Raw genomic sequence first — 18,005 nt, 5'->3', positions numbered from 1 at the left:
AAAAAGGGAAAGACGGAAGCCACACATTTTGACTTACAATACGCTGGGTCAACCGACTTTCACGGAGAGAATATCATCACATCTAAATGTTTAGATGTTAGATGTTTCTGGCGACCTTGGTGTTGAATGCTTATATTCCTATGCATTATTTGTGACATCATAGTTGGCTGTTTATTTGAACTATACCACCAATGTATTTCGACGTTCATTGACGTAAGGTGGCAAATACAGCCAACTATGAAGATGTAAGAACCGGGAAAACATTGTTGGAACATGAACATGGACAAATGCCACATGTGTATGCAGGTCTTATAATTGGTTATTGCAAATGTTGGGTGGTTAAATGCTTACACTGGATTTTTCATGAGTATACACAACTGTAATGTATATTGGTCGGGTTATGTGAAAGAAAAATGCTTCAAACCGGTTTACCGGACTATTCCGTGCTATTCGGTCTGTAAATTGTTTACCTTGATGTGAGTGTTAGGTCAAGATGACATTTTTTTAAGTGGGGGAGGGTGTGAGACTCTCAGCGGGATCACCAATATTTGAGTGATGTTCCATTTATTTATTATCTTTCTGTGTGTTCACAATTGTCATGGTGATCTTTCTGGTGATTTCTTAACTAGGTTGGATGTATTTTTTTTTTTTTTTTGTTAAGGTTGATTTCTCGGACTGCCCAAAAAGGCACCACCACGATCAGTTAGTGTGTTCAAAAAGAGGAAAGTGACGGACGGACATGTGAAAAAGGCGGCTCTGTATGGGAGTTGGGAGAAGTTGAAGAGGAATAAAAACACCCTTGAAAACCAAAACTTGCCCCTCGTCGTGACTCGGAGCCGCAACAAAGACGATCGCGATAACGCTGTAGATTAAAACAGCCGCTGTTCTAGTGTTAAGAACACCAGTGAGATGCAGGTATTGCATACTACTGTTGGATTTTGTCCACAATTTAGGGAGCGCGCTATCTGCGCCTCACGGCAAAAGCCATTGCCAATCACCTGTTATCCAATTTACTCACTGCGTGCTCGTTTGATTTCTTCAGATTTAGGAAAATGCTAAGACACTGAAGCACAAATTAGACTTACACAGGTTGGTTGAGTTCAATCACAATTCTTGTTCAGACAGCTCTGTTTTCAGGAAAGTACAATACAGCGCTGGGCCCTTCAAGAGCGGAAAGTCTCCATTCAGAAAAGGCAACGTTCAAGGTTCTTTGGTTAGCTTATATCAGTTGCACATGCCAGTGTGGGCCGAGTTTGATGGGTGATGAGTCTTTGGGGTGGGGCAAGTTCGCCATGGGAGTGGGTGCTGGTTATGGGTGATTCGGTGTGTGGGGGGGCTGTTGTCTTCCATCCCGTCTTTCGGCCTTGGTGATCATCTTTGGCCGAGTCCTTGGCTGGCTCCCTCTGGCACCTGCTGGTTTTATCTCCACGTGACCTTCCTGTGAACATTCTTCTCCAATCTTGGACATACACTGTCGTACCTCATTCTTTCAATTTTGTTATTTTGTACGAAATTATGTTAGCTTTTGGCTGTGACATCATTAATCTATTGCTGTTCTTTTTATACTTCATGTCTTTGCTTATTCTTAGTTTAATCATGCTTCCAACCGTATCTTTTCTTTGTTAGGCAAAATATTTCCCTCTGTGCAGAGCGTTCAGTAGTAATCAAAAACTGGCGTTTAGCATTAGTCAAAACATAAGATACAATCAAGTACTGAACGGTCAAGACGACTCTGGCCGTGTCCATGATTTAGAGAAAAAACATCAGGCATGCATTACACAGTTCCTTAAGGGTCATTAAGCTATTTAGGCAATATATCAAAAGTCATTTGTTATTTCAAAGTGCTCAGAAATATATATCAGATCATAAAGTTATAAAAACCTTTCTCATCACCACTTATCAAAAATGTCTATTTATGTCTTCTTTATTGATTTGGTGTGTAGGTATAATTATAAGCTTAAAGTGTTTCTTTTATTGATTTAATATGTGAATATACTTTTCTGCTTATGTACTTTATTCAATGAGGTTTGACCATATCTGTTTTTTGTAGCTAGGTAGGACTTTTTGTATTTCGACCCCATCCCCTCACTACATAAGGAAATTATACATATTATCGCCCATTTCAGTGCCCCTTGGCGATCGGACAAAAAGTGTTCTCTATTAATCGCCCCCCCCTGTTGGACATAAACCTTCTCTAATTATTGCCCTGGGCAATAATTAGAATAAATACAGTAACTTGAGAATCCTTTAAAGATGGAATCGCGGTCCACCGGATGGGACGAGATGAGCCACTTCATTATCCGAAGGTGGATCAGAGGATTGACCAAAACTACAAACGGCAACTCGATGAGCTACTCAACTCAACGAATCGTCAACGAATTGTCAAGGATCTTTTTTACCTGCTGGCCGAGTAGAAGCATCTGTGGCTCAAGCCAAAGTGTGGCGGGGCTTTCAGGCACTGGATCTGCATTTGACACTGCTAAAGAATCACTCACCAGAGATCTGCTTGCTGAATTGGGCAATCCGCCACAGACAGCGTGTTGTGCGTGTTGTGTGTATGTGGGCGCAAAGGGTGAAAAGACAACAAGTGTTTTCGTGGTGTGCGTTTCTGATGCAGCGGAAAGCGAGGAACGCGCTAAGCGTGAGACGCCTCGCGTTAATTGTCCCTTCCTTTGTTTTTGCCGCTGTGTTGTCTTGCGTGCGTCTGCTGAGTGCCATCAACAGACGGACGGAGGGAGGGATGTCGCCCGCCGCCATCTCCTCGCCGCCGCATTCTGTTTCCTAAACTGTTTCCTAAACTGTTTCCCATCACGCCGACATGTTTGTCATTCAACACGCCGACAGGAAGCGGCCGTGGCATTACCGCGGCAACCACGACACCATCCCGCAATGTGCATGACAGAGAGAGAGGAAATGTGTGTGAGAGTATGTGTGTGTGTGTGTGTTTCTGTGCATATGTGTGAGAGGGAGGGGATGTGTGAGTGAGAAAGTGGGGGACAGGAAGGTGAGTGTGTCTCAGTGTTTGTTTGAGAGCGTGTGTGTGTGTGCGTGTGTAATTGTTCTGTGCATATGTGTGAAAGTGTCTGTGTGAGAGCGTGTGACGTCATTGTATGTACGCGTCCAATATTCAGCACCGGGAAAACTCCAGAGTAAGCTGTTTTTTTTTTTTTTTTTAAAAAAAAAGAGTTTCATTGTAGCTTCAAATGATTTTCATATTGATCATGTTTCCAAACCTCATTCTGCTCGCTGTCCAAGGGTACTGGCACAACGCTTCCAAGCGTCAGCTCGCTTGCCTTAGCCTGGCAGCTAGCTTGCCTCAGACTAGCAGCTAGCTTGCCTTTGCCTGGTGCGCACATCACAATAAAGTAAAATAATGCAGTGAATCCCAGTGCCGAAACTTTCACACACGGAAGAAGCTGCATGGTGAGTGAGCTTTTCTAGCCATACGTACATGCCGAAGCCAAGCAAGCCGCAAAAGAACAGAGCAGAAGATGACGAAAGGCGCGCTTCCAACATACGCGCAAAGACCACAAGGTGGCAGTGCAGGACCACACCGTCCCCTCCACTCGTACAAACGAACTATGGCGGGAAGAAAAGGTGAACGTGACCCTCGACCCAAAAATGGAACACATCCAAACAAATCACAGGTTGCCAGAATGGATTGTGCTCCATATGATAAACAATTTAAATCTGATGGCGGGAAGACGGCGGCAATTTACAGCGTCTTCAACAACAAACTAGTCGGCGGAGGCTGTAGCTCCTTGAAATCTCCTACGAGAAATATGACATCCTACGTTCAGAAGAGCAAATATTAAAGATGCAATAAAAGCTAAAAAAAGAAATAATTGCAATTGGAAACTATTACCAAGTTTAAAAACATGATGTCCATCCAAAGATATCACCCCACATATTTACAGAAAATAGCTTACCTCTTACAACTGACCTTGAAAACAAAAATGACTGCAGACGGCAAAATTTGAAAGAAAGAAAGAAAGAAAGTAAGAAAGAAAGTAAGAAAGAAAGAAAGAAAGAAAGAAAGAAAGAAAGAAAGAAAGAAAGAAAGAAAAAAAGGCCTTCACAGAACGATGCATGCACGTTTCTAAAAACGCAAAGAGCAGAGCGACGACAAGCAGAAGCAAAGCAAAGCATAGCATGTCCATCTTGCAAGTAACATTCTGCCCCCCACCGTCTTGCCATCCCTCCCATCCCCATTTTGTGAAAGTCCTGCTCGTTCTTCCTAGAAAGTAGTCGCTGTTGTCCGGTGTGAATGTTTTTTGTTTTTTTTTATGTTCGTGCACCCGATAGTGCAAAATGGATTTGCTCACTAACAGACATTCACAACGTCTTCTTATTTCATATGAACGAAAGGTGCCAGTCATCGTATATTAGTAAACAGACAATGTTTTGTTTCAGGCAATAATAATAATAATAATAATAATAATAATAATAATAATAATAATAATAATAATAGTAATAATAATAATAATAATAATAAAACGACTGAAAAGATAAATAAATATATCTTAAATTCAGACAGTATTTTCCCGATATCATTAATAATAACAACTTTGAACGTCAGTTTAAAAATGTTTTTCGTACATCACGTTATTAGGGAAACAATATTTTGATGTCCAGAAAAAAAAAAAAGAAAAAAAAAGCTGCTCGGTGATGTGTGCTGCTTGTCGGCTGCTTGCCTAAGATCAAATATCTCAATATTTTGCTCCATTTTTAGTTGTTTTCCTGAGCACGCAAATCAGGAAAAACAATTGGGAAAAACAATTCATCGCTTGCGGGATGATATACCGACGCGAATCAACAATCAAAACAAGAATGAGGGAAAAATGCTTGATTCCACAAGCAATCACAAATCCTGTACACAAAAAAAGGAAACAAAACCTCGATGGTCTTCTCATTGACCGCTTGAAGGACAACAAATTCATCATAGCCAAGGCCTAATGGAGGAACACTGTGCAGCAAATTGTGTTTGGTTTTTTTTCCCAGTACGTCAAAGTGTTTGAGCCGAATTTGCTCACCACTGTCACAATTATGAAGCATCTATTTCAATTTCTGCCATGGATTATGTTAAAGTGCGACGATACGTTTTGGAAGCATCAAAATCATTTTACGGGCGTGGACATAATAGCGTCTTGGGCGCGTGCGCGTTCGTCAAGTTTCGTGGTTATTTTTTTAGTTTTTTAATTTTGGTCTCGAGTTCACGAAAGATGAATTCGTTGAAGTGTGCTCGCTTTTCTCGCCTTCTAATTGTCTTAAATTACTTTTTTTTTTAATCGCCCATGAGTGTGTCTGTTCATTTTCTGTTTAGTCTCACGAACGTGTTGTTATCTGCGCTTTCTTAAATCCGTGCGTGTGTGTGTGCGTGTGTGTGCGTGCGCGCGCGTGTATGCGTGTGTACGTGTGTGCGCGCGCTAACCCTGCCGCATCTCATGCAACAAGCAAGACAGTTAGTATTGCACGCACGCGTACGCGCGCATACACGCGCACACGCACGCTCGCAAGGACGCAAGCGTAAAGCAGTGGGTTCTCTCAGGCCGCCATCTAGTGGCAGTGAACGTCAAAACGTGTGGTCCAAATCGTGGGGACATACAAAATTGATTGTACGGGTATTTGTGAAACTTCAAAAAATGTTATGTAGAATTTTTACCACAATGATCATAAATTGTGGGAAACCAGAAACATTTTGCGTTTCGTGTTCTAATTTTGTTTTGTCGACTTATTCTATTCAAGGACTTTGCAACTCCGTGTCGAATTCTGAACGTTTTCACTTGCTAGCAATACTTTAATAAGTTCATTTATTTCATTGTTTTTTTTTTGTCGATTTTTTTTACTCTCATTGTAAATGTTGATGAATCTACGAAGAAATATTTGTTTGTGTAGAATAACAAATAGGAAGAATCAAATGTAAATGCGTACTGTCGAGCTCATTCAGAGACCGACTCTCCGTTTAAAGGTTTTTTTTTTTTTATTTGTATGAATCAGCTAATTTAGTTAAACATGCAAAACACGGTTAGCAGTACAAACAACGTCATGATCGTTTTTGACTTGGTTTCGATTTAGAATTTTGTTTCATGTCACTTCTTTGTCCCAGTCACGTTTATTTCTTGGAGTGGTGTCTTACTTGGACTTTTGGTCTTGTCACAACTTGGACTTGGATGGAGATTTGGACGTTTCCACGGTGGTCCAGCTAGTTTTTTTTTTTTTTTTTTTTTTTTTTTTGGGCAACTAATGCTTTAGTGTGGGGGCGGGGTGAGCAACAACAATGGATAGGTCGCAAGTGCACCCAGGCACTTATAAAAAATGGAGTGGTTGCCAATCTAAAACAAATGACAGAATAACTAATAATTTATCTGATTACACGTAAGCACAAATTTTTGAAATGTATTCACTCACTCATTCACACACTCCGAATAAACAATGACGTTGTGATACAGTCAGACCGTTGGCAAAATGCTACAGTGATCCCTCGCTACTTCGCGTTTCGTTTATCGCGGCCTCATTACATCACAGATTTTTTTTTTCCAAATTAAAAAACAATTTAAAAGTCAAAATAAAACTTCTAAATTGAGGAAACTTGTGTCTAACCTTTAGGACAATGTAGTATTGCTCCAAATGTTCGTTTATATTCCTTTAGAAGTCCGTTTTCGCATGTTAGCACGATCGCGAATTAGCATCTTTCCGCTAATTCGTTAGCCTGCCCAGTACTTCTTGTTGGTGACCGTACTTCGCGGATTTCACTTATCGCCGGTGGTTTTTGGAACCAATTATAAGCGATAAACGAGGGAATACTGTAATCTGTTAGCACATCTCTTCAACAAAGTTTTGTTGTCGTTTTATCCGGTTTGTCATTTTAGTGCTAACGCCTAGCGCATTACTGTGACAAGCAGCGAAACGCTTTTGCTTTAGTTGGAATGAAACGTGACTGCTTGCCATAGCGTGGATGCTAACAAAAGACGAAGAGAAACGAGAAAGGCACCGTTAGGATGCCAACAGTGCTAGCACATGGGTGTTTGATGGCAGAGAATCAACAAAGTTTAGCTTACATACACATCGAGACGAGCGGCTACCAGTCGCTTGCTTGTGTCGAAATCAAGTGGCACAAGAAAGAAAAATCTCAAGAAGGAACCAAAAGACGAGTAGGAAAGCTTCTGATTGCGGCGGCTGCTCGGCATGGCACTTGCTGTCCGTTTTGTCCCAACTTCCTGTCTGTCCCCATCAACCTTTTGTTTATAGTATTTCTATTTCCTGTTTGTTTCCATCCACTTCTTGTTTTTGCATCAACTTCCTTTTTTTTGCCCATCCATTTCCTGTTGTTTTTGCACCAACTTCCTGTTTGTTCCCTTCCATTTTCTGTTTTCTTCCTGTTGCTTTCAGAGTTCGCTGACACGCTCGCTCAGCGTCTCCAGCTCGTCCCCACGGGCCGGGTAGAGTGGCACCCCCCGCTGAAAGGCGTGCGCGTGGACTCCGGTGAGCCTGGCGTGCTGATGCCAGCGCAGGTCGTCGCTCTCGTGCGTCACGTAGCGCTCGTCCACGCGCCTCTCCAGGTTGCGCAGGTCCAGCCACATTTGGTAGTCCTGCAAAGCAGCGCAAGCAGCCTTGGCTTCTTTTACTCGCTCATTCCTCCATCCGCTCACATTCACGAACTCACTCATCCTGCACGCATTGTCACTCTGGCGCGCTCAAGCATTCACTCACCCTTTGTGCATCGCACACGTCATCACACTCACGCTTTCACTCATTTATTCACACTACATAGCTCATGCATTCACCCATTCGAATATTTCTCCCGGTTTCGTCACTCGCTTGCTCAGTGGTCTGACCTGCAGCCATGCGTGACTGAGTGTTTTGTCAACGCTGTAACGTTTCCTCATCTTCACCTGCAGTAGATTGTTGATCAGGTCGATGGCTGAAAAAGGAGAATGGTGGGGGGGTAGAGACTGGTGGGACAAAGGGGCGCTGTAGCCCTATCATAAATCTGCGCTCTTTAGCGCCATCCAGCATTTTAATCGATATTCTAAAATATATTCTTCATGAAAGCCCCCTTCAGCTTCGTGAAGGACGCCATCTTGGAGCTATGAATGCAGAGGATGCGGGGGCCCCCTCCCCATGCACGCTCCTTCGCCCCCACCCGAGTGAGGGTCAGCAGAGGCTAATGAGCTAAGCTAACATGATGTTAACATTTCTTCAGGGGTCATCGGTCTGAGCGGCTCCGGCAGCGCAGGGCCCCGAGTTGGGGAGGCGGCGGGGTCCAGTCAGAAGAAGGAGGGGAAGTGGTGGAGCGGGGTGGGCGAGTTTCCATCGCTTGGCATTATGCACATGAATGCACCCCTGCTTCAATAGAGTGCCCCCTGCAACTGCACGCATTTTTCTGTGCTGTGAGGGACAAGCACAACTTTTGTTTTTTTTTTCCATTCTCAGCGCCACATTACTGCTGACATCTGCCTCATCAATATCTCTTTGAAACTTCTTGCGATGGAACAAACAAAAACACCACTATTGTCTAGCTTGCTAACTGACTGACTGACTAACGCAGGTCCGATCAAAGGCACCCGAAAGACAAGTTGAACCCAAGCAGAGGTCTTCATGGCCGCCTAAACAAAAGCAAAGAAAGTCGTCTCAGCGGGGCCAAGAGAGAGATGAAGGCGTGAGCGTAATGGCCGTCGACAGGCGGCGTGAAATGGGCTAGCGCGCTAACGCCAACCGCGCTAGATGTGAAAGTTGCTTATTAAAGCCAGCGGGAGGGCCGGCTTACAGGAAAGTCTCAAGCGTCTCGCAGTCGACGCTTCCATTCACATTTCATTCCTTTGCCGACTCAAACGTTGTGTGTGATTAGCTTAGCATCTCAGCAACAAACAAAAGCACTAACCCGAGTCGTCATGTCAAAAGCTACATACCAACACGGGAGGTCAAAATAGCGCAACGCACGAAACATGGCAACAATCCAAATGCTGCATTCTGGAAAGTAATTAGAACGGGGGACAAAGTGCACATACCTTCGGGGGAGACGTTTTTCCAGGGGTGCGGCGGGTACATGAAGTCGGCGTTCTGGATTTGATCGTTGATGTCTTCGTCTTCATTGAACGGGAACGTTCCGCTGAGACTGAAGACAGTCAAAGACGACACGCAATATGAACAGCAGCACCAAAGATCGGCCTCGAAACAAATCCAAAAGATTATTAATCCGACTGTGCCGCTGGCAATTAGTGCAAGAATGACTCAAGGAGACTAGCAATCAAACAAACAATGCCCCTAAATGACCATTGAACAAAGAAAGAAAAAAAACAAGTCAGAAAATGAGCAAACGGACAAAGTAACGAAAGCGGTAACTACGCGAGCTAGCGTTGCGGTGAACGTACCTGACGTAAACAATGACGCCAACCGACCACATGTCCAGCGAGCGGTTGTAGCCTTTGTTGCGCAGTACCTCTGGCGCCAGGTACGCCGGCGTGCCCACTACCGAGCGGCGGAACGATTTCTCGCCGATGATGCGCGCGAATCCAAAGTCGCACAGTTTCACCTGTGCCGGCAAATAAAAGCAAAACAAAGCAGAGGATGAGTCACCAGCATTTTTCCCCTGCGGGCTGAATTTGTTCTTCACCTGCGGGAGCGGATCGGCAGACGCCAGCAGTACGTTTTCGGGTTTCAGGTCACAGTGGACGATGTTCTTGAAGTGGAGGTGACGCAGAGCCACCAGGATCTGAAGACCACATATCAGATTCCAAAAGGGGCCAAATTCAACGGCTGGAAAAGGAAGACGTATGGCGGCAGTGGCAGCCTGCACCTGCGTGACGAGGAACTTGGTGATGCGCTCGGGCAGGAGCCCTTTCTCGCTGGACAGGATCATCTCCAGCATGTCCCCGTGGAGCTTCTCCATCAACACAAAAACGCGCTCAGGAGTCTCAAACATGCATTCCAGGTTGACCACGCCAGGGTGGTGCAGGTTCTGCCGCAAAAAGGGGACAGACAAACGTTTCCTCAGACAGTCCTTTGCTTCCGTAACAGCGCCTTGCTTGCCCAAACCGTCGCGCGTACCTGCAATATAGCCACCTCGTTTCTGAGCTGACTCTCCTGTTTGGTTGGGAAGCGAAGCTTGTCGATGATCTTGATGGCCACATCGCGGCCCGACTTCCTGTGTTTTCCTGGCAATGCAAAGATTGAATTGCAACTTTCCGTCGGTGGCTGTCGACTCTCCACCTCGACACGGTTCGGGCCAGACTTGTGCAGCTTGGCCTGTCTGCCAACTGAGTTCTGACACTATTTGTGAGTTGACAAAACCCCGAGAAGCCATCTTGTCCCGAGGCGGTGGCATTCACCAAATGGTCTTGTCTGAGATCGCCACTCGCATCCCATTTTACCTCCGTAGACGATTCCAAACTGTCCCGAGCCAAGAACTTCGTCTGGAAAGATCTGATAGATGGAGTTGATGTCCTGAAAGAGCCAGAAAGACGTTTGAATGGAGACATTCAACGAGTGCTTAGCCCGCGTTTACGGTCACGTTGTGTGCATAAAATGTTGTCACATCAGCTGGTGCGCGTGTGCGCTAGCTGACAGGCTAATATCACACCTTGCTCAGGACTGAGCGCACAAAGAAGACAATATTGGTGGCTGTCTAATTGCCACACGTCGCCATGGCGACACACGCTCAGCCTCACTGATAATGGCAATCATCTCCAGCCGAGGTGGCTTGCGGAGCGGGACCGGGAGGCTGAGCGCGCACTTTGTTAGCATCGTGCACACACGCACACGCACACACACACACACACACACACACACACACACACACACACACTAGAGCACAAACACTTGGGGATAACATTGCTCAATGAGCTACAGCTGCACGAGTGCATCCTCACCACATTCTCCTGGATGTGACGATTGGAAACAGAAATGCTGATGGAGATCTCCTCTGTGACAAAACACAAAGAGAAAAAAGCTATCAAATTTTGCCACCGGACACAAGAAGAAAAAGTTGGAATTTGCCATTGAAGGAGTCAGCACCCACGCCCGCCAGTCGAGCAAAGAGTGTTCGCAATAGTGACAGACTCACTGTGCCTGTCACCGTGGCAACCATAGGAGACGCCCGAGGAGACGGCAGGCATGAGTGCGTGTCGGATGGCCATCTCCCACACGCGGGCCACGTCCTGACCCACGCCGCTCACCTGCATGGGAGGAAATGACATTGTCGCCGTCACACACAGACATGCGCATGCACGGAACACTTTATTAGGGACATCCAATTGGTCGAGCAATGTTGGCAGACTCACATAAAGGCTCAGGGCCTTAACCCACGCGGGAAGTCTGCCATGCACTGTTTTGAGCACCCATACCGGGTTTGACCAAGCGATATGAAATCACCAGTCGAGTCTGCTGTGACTGTTGGAAGAGGCTCATGTTGGCTGTTTTGACGCGTCGAGCAAGAGGCTTATGGGTTTTGTTGGCTTACAACCAAATTGGAACCGAGACAAACTGATCCTTTTCAAAATTCGGCCAGAGATACTTTAGTCGTGAGCTGCATGGTGTCCCTAATGTTGCGAGCACACAAGCACGGTTTTGGTTGTTGTGGTGCTTGGAGCTTCACCAGCACGTTGGCACCCGCGGCGCCGCAGCCGCCACACGAGTCCTCGCCCACAAAGTAAACCAGCGCGGCCGCGGTGGTGATTTCGAAGCAGTGCGTGTTGGCGCCGTCCGGGAGAAGTGAAAACGACCGAGCAGCCTCCAGCGACAAGATCTCCGACAGCGGAATCTCCTGAATGACGCACAAGCACTTGAAAGCATTTTAAATCTTCCAAACCCCATGTTGTGGTCATTTGGTTGACTTTGTGAATTACCTTATAATATTTGCTTCCTGTGTCATTCTGGTACAATGTGATGCATTTACTGTCCAGGCGCCAGTAATGTCTCTTCCTCTGAAACGCAACATATAGCTCCTATTAGAGAAATTGAAGAGCTTTCTTTGAACAAATGTAGTGCTTTGGCACTATCCAGAAAGACGTTGGCAAGGCACTGAAGTGAGTTGAGGCGATTCAGTTTCAACAAAAGTAGTGCTTTGGCGTGATCTTCGTGCCAAGGAAATATGTTGTGACTTGAGGTGCTCCATTTCAACCAAAGTAGTGCTTTGGCACCATCTGGCGCCATCTTGCTATCAACTTCTCTAGAGGAGGGGCATCATTGACACACAGTGCTAGGAGCTAAGATACATGCTATGTTAGATGCTATGCTACATGCAATACCAATGGCAATGTTAGGTGCTGTGCTATACTCTATGCTAGGTGTCAGGATTACCAGAGTGTCCTTGCTCGTGTAGTGGACCATCCAGCCTTCCTTCATGACATTGCTGTTCTTCCTCTTGGTGTGTTTGACAGACTGGACGACTCTCATGAGGGGGATGTTGTTACTGGTTGATGGGCTGCGGGGGGGGGACAAACACTGGATTGGTTGTCTGCTGATAAGCTCTGTGTTGGAATGAAGCTTGGCGGACCTCAGGGCTCTGATATGTCCAATTATATATCAACTTGGTGCAAGACTAAAACAGGAATGCCACTAATCATTGCTTCAGAACACATTTTGAAATCCTCGCCCTCTGCTTCACATCTAATTGCAGTGCTGAACTTGACACTCAAATTTGAAAGCCTATCACGCCTTGCGTTTGATAGCGCTAACCCTCGCTGGAACTCCAAATTCCATTGCAGAACTCCAAACTATAATTTGAAACAAGGACCCTGCCTTGAGACCCCAATTGGGAACCCAATGCCTTGCAGGCGTGCACCTGATGGCTCGGTTGGACTCATCTCCATCCATGTCTTGGGAGTCTTCCAGTTCTCCGGTCCCCGCCTCCGTCGTCATGGCAACGGTCATGTCATCTGTCGTAGCGGCCATGTCGTCTGCGTCGTCCGTCAGGCTGCCGCCCCTCTCCTGATCGTCAAGGCAACCGTCCACTGTGCCGCCGTCAGATTCCGGCCCAGGACTTAACAACTCTGCGGGATCAGGCATCAAAATGTATGTGCACGCGTGTGTGCATGTGCGCGCATGTGTGCATGATCACCTCCATTTCTGGAAACTTCGCCCAAGCAGTTGTTTGGAACTTTTGGAGCACAACGCTTGTGACAGTTGAACCGACAATCTGAAGAAGAAGAAGAAAAGCAAGAGGTGACTAGTGAATACGAGCAGTGAAGACCCCCAACTAAGTTCCTTGTGAGGCAAATAGTTGACATGTATCTAGTGAAGCACATGTTGATAGTAAGTCGAATTTCTGAACATCGCCAGTCGTGCAAGAAGAAGTGTCGCCTCGTAGTGGGCAGAAGTGGTCGTGGGAATTTTGGCGCTCCTCGTCAGATTCAGGGAGCTTCTCATGCAGGATGGGACGCCTTACCACTAGTTCAACCCGCTGGAGTGACTCAAAGTTGTTCGATGAGGTTGAGTAGCAAAGCAGTTGGCCAAAAGGTGCGTGAGGAGTGCAAAAGTCAAGTGAACAGTGAAGACAACACACGGCGGCGTTACCTTTGCACTGTAGGCCCTGCCTGAAAAGGCCCTTGAGGAGTTTCTTGCAGTGCTGGCAGACGGTGGGCCGCGTGTACGAGTGGATGAGGAAGCTGTGAGGAACCTTCACCTTGGACAGCAGCAGCTTGTCCAGCTGGACAGGTCGGCCCACGTACGACTGGCAGCTGGCGCGCCGCTCACGACCCCACCACGCCTCCGCCGACCATTTCTGCCAAGCGCAAGGCCGCCGCGGCATCCCTGTCAGTGTCCTCCGTGTAGAAGCCGAGGCCGGCTCCTCACAAAGCTTCTGTCCCCTTTGGGTCAGGCTCGAAAGTCTCGAGCCCATCTGTTCTGTAAGTCCCTGATTTGAAGCCGGAACTCTGGTTCAAAAGCCTGATTTGCAAATGTAACCCTGATTTGTAACGTCCGCTTCTTTGAAGCCCCAAGCCAGACTCAAAAGCCCAATCTGAAACCCAAAGACCCAGCTTTGAAGCCGTGAGCCTCGTTTGAAGGGCAACGTTGTGGGTCTCACCTCCATGTTGGGACTGACGGGAGACTGCAAGGCAAAAGAGGAAAGAGGACGTGAGCTAGGCGGCGCATGAGCGCGAGGCCTGCAGGCAAGGCGCGCAACGACACTGACCAGCAGAGCCTCGTCGGCGTAGAGCGGCGGTGAGGGCTCAGCGGAGAGGGGGCGTCCCCCCGTGTTGGCCGACACTCCCGTCAGGGACATGTTGGACGGGCGCCGTCTCCTCATGCCGCTGCAGTTGTTGGGGATCTTAAAGGCGCAGCGCTTGTGGTAGTTCAAACCGCAGCCTCCAAATAATTAAAAAATAAAAAACATTTTCAGCCTCAATGGCCTCAGCGGCCATCAAAACCAAGGCAGAGATTTGATTCCAACAAAGTGCATTTTTTGTTTTGCTGATTTTGCGGGGACAGTTTAACACTATAATTTGCGTCCCGTTTATTTTGGGTGTACGTCCACTGACGACCACTTGATGGCGCCAACCTGTTTGGTTTGGCACCGCAAACTTAAAAGAAGAAGCGTAAAACTGGCTCATGTCCTGAAGATGCTCCAATGTCAGATACTCTTCAATGCAAAGTCTCGAGAGAGGAAACCGCCATCTTATTTACTTGTTTGTTTGTTTGTTTGTTTGTTTGTTTGTTTGTTTGTACTATGTAGAATGACAATAAAGGTTTTCTGATTCTGATTCTGATTCTTGTTTGTTTGTTTGTTTGTTTGTTTTCTTTTACCCTCACACTTGAGGCCCTGGCGCACCAGCCCCCACAGCATCTCGCCGCAGTGGTCGCAAAAGGCGGGCGCCCGGTACGAGTGCACGAACAGGCAATGCGGCCGGATCTGGAAGTCCTCCACCGTGGCCGAAGCTGAACGCATGCAAACACAAAACACATAATAAATCAAACATGGAAACGTTTTGGACGTATTCGCGGCAGGGCTCGGCCACAAAAATGTCAAAAAATAAATAAATAATCGTCGCCCAAAAGGATGCACGTGAGCTCACTCGAGAGGACGGCCTCCACCAGATCTCCATCCTGAATCTGCGAAGCCGAGCGGAGCAGCTGCAGAACGTTGTCCGACGCTGAGTCGTGGCGGAAGAGCAGGATCTTGTCATACATGCCGTAAAAGCCGCACTCAGGAATCTGAATGAAGTCGCACGGGAAAGTTAGCTTAGCAACATTAGCTTATGAGGACGCACATCAGACGCAAGCTCGATGAGGCGGCCGCAAAGGGGCGATCAGCTTAAGTTCTGATGAGGTCACTTTTGCCTTCTTGCAAAAGTGCAGAAAAACTCGCCTTTGAAGGAAGAACCGGGTAGCTGTCTGCTATGCAAGATACCAGGAGGTGGCACCTCCAATAAAGTCGTTTGGGCAACCTGAAGGGCCTTCGGGAGTGACAGCGTGGCTGCGTCACCGTGCGATGGCGTCATCGCGGACCACACGAGGGTGACGCGCTGTCCTGCGTCAGACCTCTTCACTTCCTTTATCTCTTTTGCTGCCGAAGCTTGTCGCCACGGTAACCCCACTCAGTTGGCATGGCAGCAGCCGCCGCTCAAGGCTGCTTCCTCTTCGACCACACGCACGTGCGTGATGGCCAGCGGCCCTGAAGGTTGTTGTCCTGTCTTCAGTGTGGCTCGCGCACGCACGCATACACACGTGTACACACACCTATTAGCATGATGAGTAACGTGTGGCCTCAAAATGAAGTGTGGAGGAAACAAACACTCACGCACAAACACGTACACAGCACTGCGTGCATGCATGCGTCTAAAAGACATAATGGCAGGAGGACACTTCACAGGCGCAATCATCACTATCATCATCTTCAGTTGCTTGGCAACAGCAGGAAAAAAAACGCAACTGACACAAACGACTTTTTTCGAACTGTCGGCCACAATGTGCACGCTCGGGTGCGCGCGCAAGAATGTGGGTGCGTGTGTGTGGAATCAGTTTAGTGTCGCCACCATTTACGCAGCCTAGTACAGTTTCACTTTCTCTCTGTTTTTTGTATGATTCGCTCTTCAAAGGTTTTATTCCAATTTTTGTACCGAGATATAAAAAAAACAAAATATGCAAGTCCATTGGTTTCTGGATCCTGTAATGCATTTAACACACAAGCACTATGTAACACATACTGTCAAAATAAAACCACAGCATGTCTCAGCTGCCAATCAACAAACAATCGCATAACTTTCGAGTGTGACACCGTCGGGCCAGAGAAACGGGTCCTACTCCATTTTGGTTGTTTGATTAAGAAAGTCAAACGTGTGCTAATTTCTGCTAGCCCGTCTATGGTGTTCCACATTGTATGTTAGCATTAGGCTAGTGCACTTCAGTTAGGCGATAAACTCTATTGTGCTTTGTTATGTCATCGCTAGATATTTCTCACACGATTGGGGGCATTTTGAATTTTTATAAAACCTCATTTCGTAGCAGTCTTGCGCACACACACACGCGCACGCTAATCAGTTCATTTGTGGGAATGTGTTAAGTGTGGCATGCTATCATGCAAGTGTTGAGGTCAGCTGCTGCTCTAGCAAACGCACGGGCTCCCGAACTCTGTTAGCATTGTCGCTAATGGTTCAGGTGCAAAAGTGTCACCTGAAGTGTGACAATTTGAGCAACTTAATGGACATGTCACTTTGTACGCACGTGGGTCTGTTTGGGAGTGAATGTACATGCGTGTGCGCGCTTGTTGCCAAATGTGTGTTTGTGTCTCTATGGATGTGCAAACACACACACACACACACAGATGTACGTATGTATGTAAATGTTTGTGTGTGCGCAATTTGTTTCTGTGTATATACATTGCTGTAGACCAGGGGTGCCCAATACGTCGATCGCGATCGACCGGTCGATCGCCTAGCCACTACTGGTCAATCGCGTGACAATTAAAATGTTTTGGGGGGGGGTTTCACACTTGACGCGTGCGCAAACAATGGCGCTAACAACACAACACTAACGCTCGCGAGTTCCCTCCAATTGTCAGATCCCTGTTTTTTCTCTTAAACTTAAGAAAGGGTATAAAAAGGGCAGCTGGACATAGTCAAAAGATTTTTAAAAAATGTATCACTTTCATAGGGAATGGGAGGACTTTTTATATATATAGTATGTATATATAGTATATATCTATACCGTGTTCAAAAGTTTGGGGTCACATTGAAATTTCCTTATTTTTGAAGGAAAAGCACTGTACTTTTCAATGAAGATAATTTTAAACTAGTCTTAACTTTAAAGAAATACACTCTATACATTGCTAATGTGGTAAATGATTATTCTAGCTGCAAATGTCTGGTTTTTGGTGCAATATCTACATAGGTGTATAGAGGCCCATTTCCAGCAACTATCACTCCAGTGTTCTAATGGTACAATGTGTTTGCTCATTGGTTCAGAAGGCTAATTGATGATTAGAAAACCCTTGTGCAATCATGTTCACACATCTGAAAACAGTTTAGCTCATTACAGAAGCTACAAAACTGACCTTCCTGTAAGCAGATTGAGTTTCTGGAGCATCACATTTGTGGGGTCAATTAAACGCTCAAAATGGCCAGAAAAAGAGAACTTTCATCTGAAACTCGACAGTCTATTCTTGTTCTTAGAAATGGAGGCTATTCCATGCGAGAAATTGCTAAGAAATTGAAGATTTCCTACAACGGTATGTACTACTCCCTTCAGAGGACAGCACAAACAGGCTCTAACCAGAGTCGAAAAAGAAGTGGGAGGCCGCGTTGCACAACTGAGCAAGAAGATAAGTACATTAGAGTCTCTAGTTTGAGAAACAGACACCTCACAGGTCCCCAACTGGCATCTTCATTAAATAGTACCTGCAAAACACCAGTGTCAACATCTACAGTGAAGAGGCGGCTGCGGGATTCTGGGCTTCAGGGCAGAGTGGCATAGAAAAAGCCATATCTGAGACTGGCCAACAAAAGAAAAAGATTAAGATGGGCAAAAGAACACAGACATTGGACAGAGGAAGACTGGAAAAAAGTGTTGTG

General features: G+C 46.3%; 1 protein-coding gene across 4 annotated transcripts in view; it reads right to left on the bottom strand.

The window, feature by feature from the left end:
• Positions 1–1,094: 1,094 nt before the first annotated feature.
• The window catches only part of prkd1 (protein kinase D1), a 35,283-nt gene continuing 18,372 nt past the window's right edge, over positions 1,095–18,005 (bottom strand). The window contains exons 2-22 of one of the 4 annotated variants that reach the window (XR_007485717.2): positions 15,012–15,150; positions 14,743–14,874; positions 14,132–14,304; positions 14,024–14,047; positions 13,513–13,720; positions 13,058–13,135; positions 12,782–12,989; positions 12,298–12,421; positions 11,844–11,921; positions 11,594–11,761; positions 11,063–11,174; positions 10,869–10,921; positions 10,371–10,443; positions 10,048–10,154; positions 9,797–9,958; positions 9,614–9,712; positions 9,372–9,532; positions 9,009–9,115; positions 7,836–7,921; positions 3,452–7,589; positions 1,095–3,343 (exon numbers count right to left, since the gene is read on the bottom strand). Coding sequence is in view for 2 of the 4 variants with exons in the window: in XM_068653032.1 (XP_068509133.1) it covers positions 7,386–7,589; positions 7,836–7,921; positions 9,009–9,115; positions 9,372–9,532; positions 9,614–9,712; positions 9,797–9,958; positions 10,048–10,154; positions 10,371–10,443; positions 10,869–10,921; positions 11,063–11,174; positions 11,594–11,761; positions 11,844–11,921; positions 12,298–12,421; positions 12,782–12,989; positions 13,058–13,135; positions 13,513–13,720; positions 14,024–14,047; positions 14,132–14,304; positions 14,743–14,874; positions 15,012–15,150 (2,496 nt within the window). In the remaining 2 variants the exon portion in view is untranslated. Of the gene's footprint in view, positions 7,590–7,835; positions 8,607–9,008; positions 9,116–9,371; positions 9,533–9,613; positions 9,713–9,796; positions 9,959–10,047; positions 10,155–10,370; positions 10,444–10,868; positions 10,922–11,062; positions 11,175–11,593; positions 11,762–11,843; positions 11,922–12,297; positions 12,422–12,781; positions 12,990–13,057; positions 13,136–13,512; positions 13,784–14,023; positions 14,048–14,131; positions 14,305–14,742; positions 14,875–15,011; positions 15,151–18,005 lie in introns of all 4 variants that reach the window. The other 3 variants (XM_068653032.1, XR_007485718.2, XM_049740224.2) reach the window with 3 other exon arrangements.

The sequence above is a fragment of the Syngnathus scovelli genome, chromosome 14, assembly GCF_024217435.2.
Source record: "Syngnathus scovelli strain Florida chromosome 14, RoL_Ssco_1.2, whole genome shotgun sequence".
Taxonomy (NCBI): Eukaryota; Metazoa; Chordata; class Actinopteri; order Syngnathiformes; family Syngnathidae; genus Syngnathus; species Syngnathus scovelli.
The sequence above is the reverse complement of the archived record's forward strand: the minus strand, read 5'-3'. Positions and strand labels throughout refer to the sequence as shown.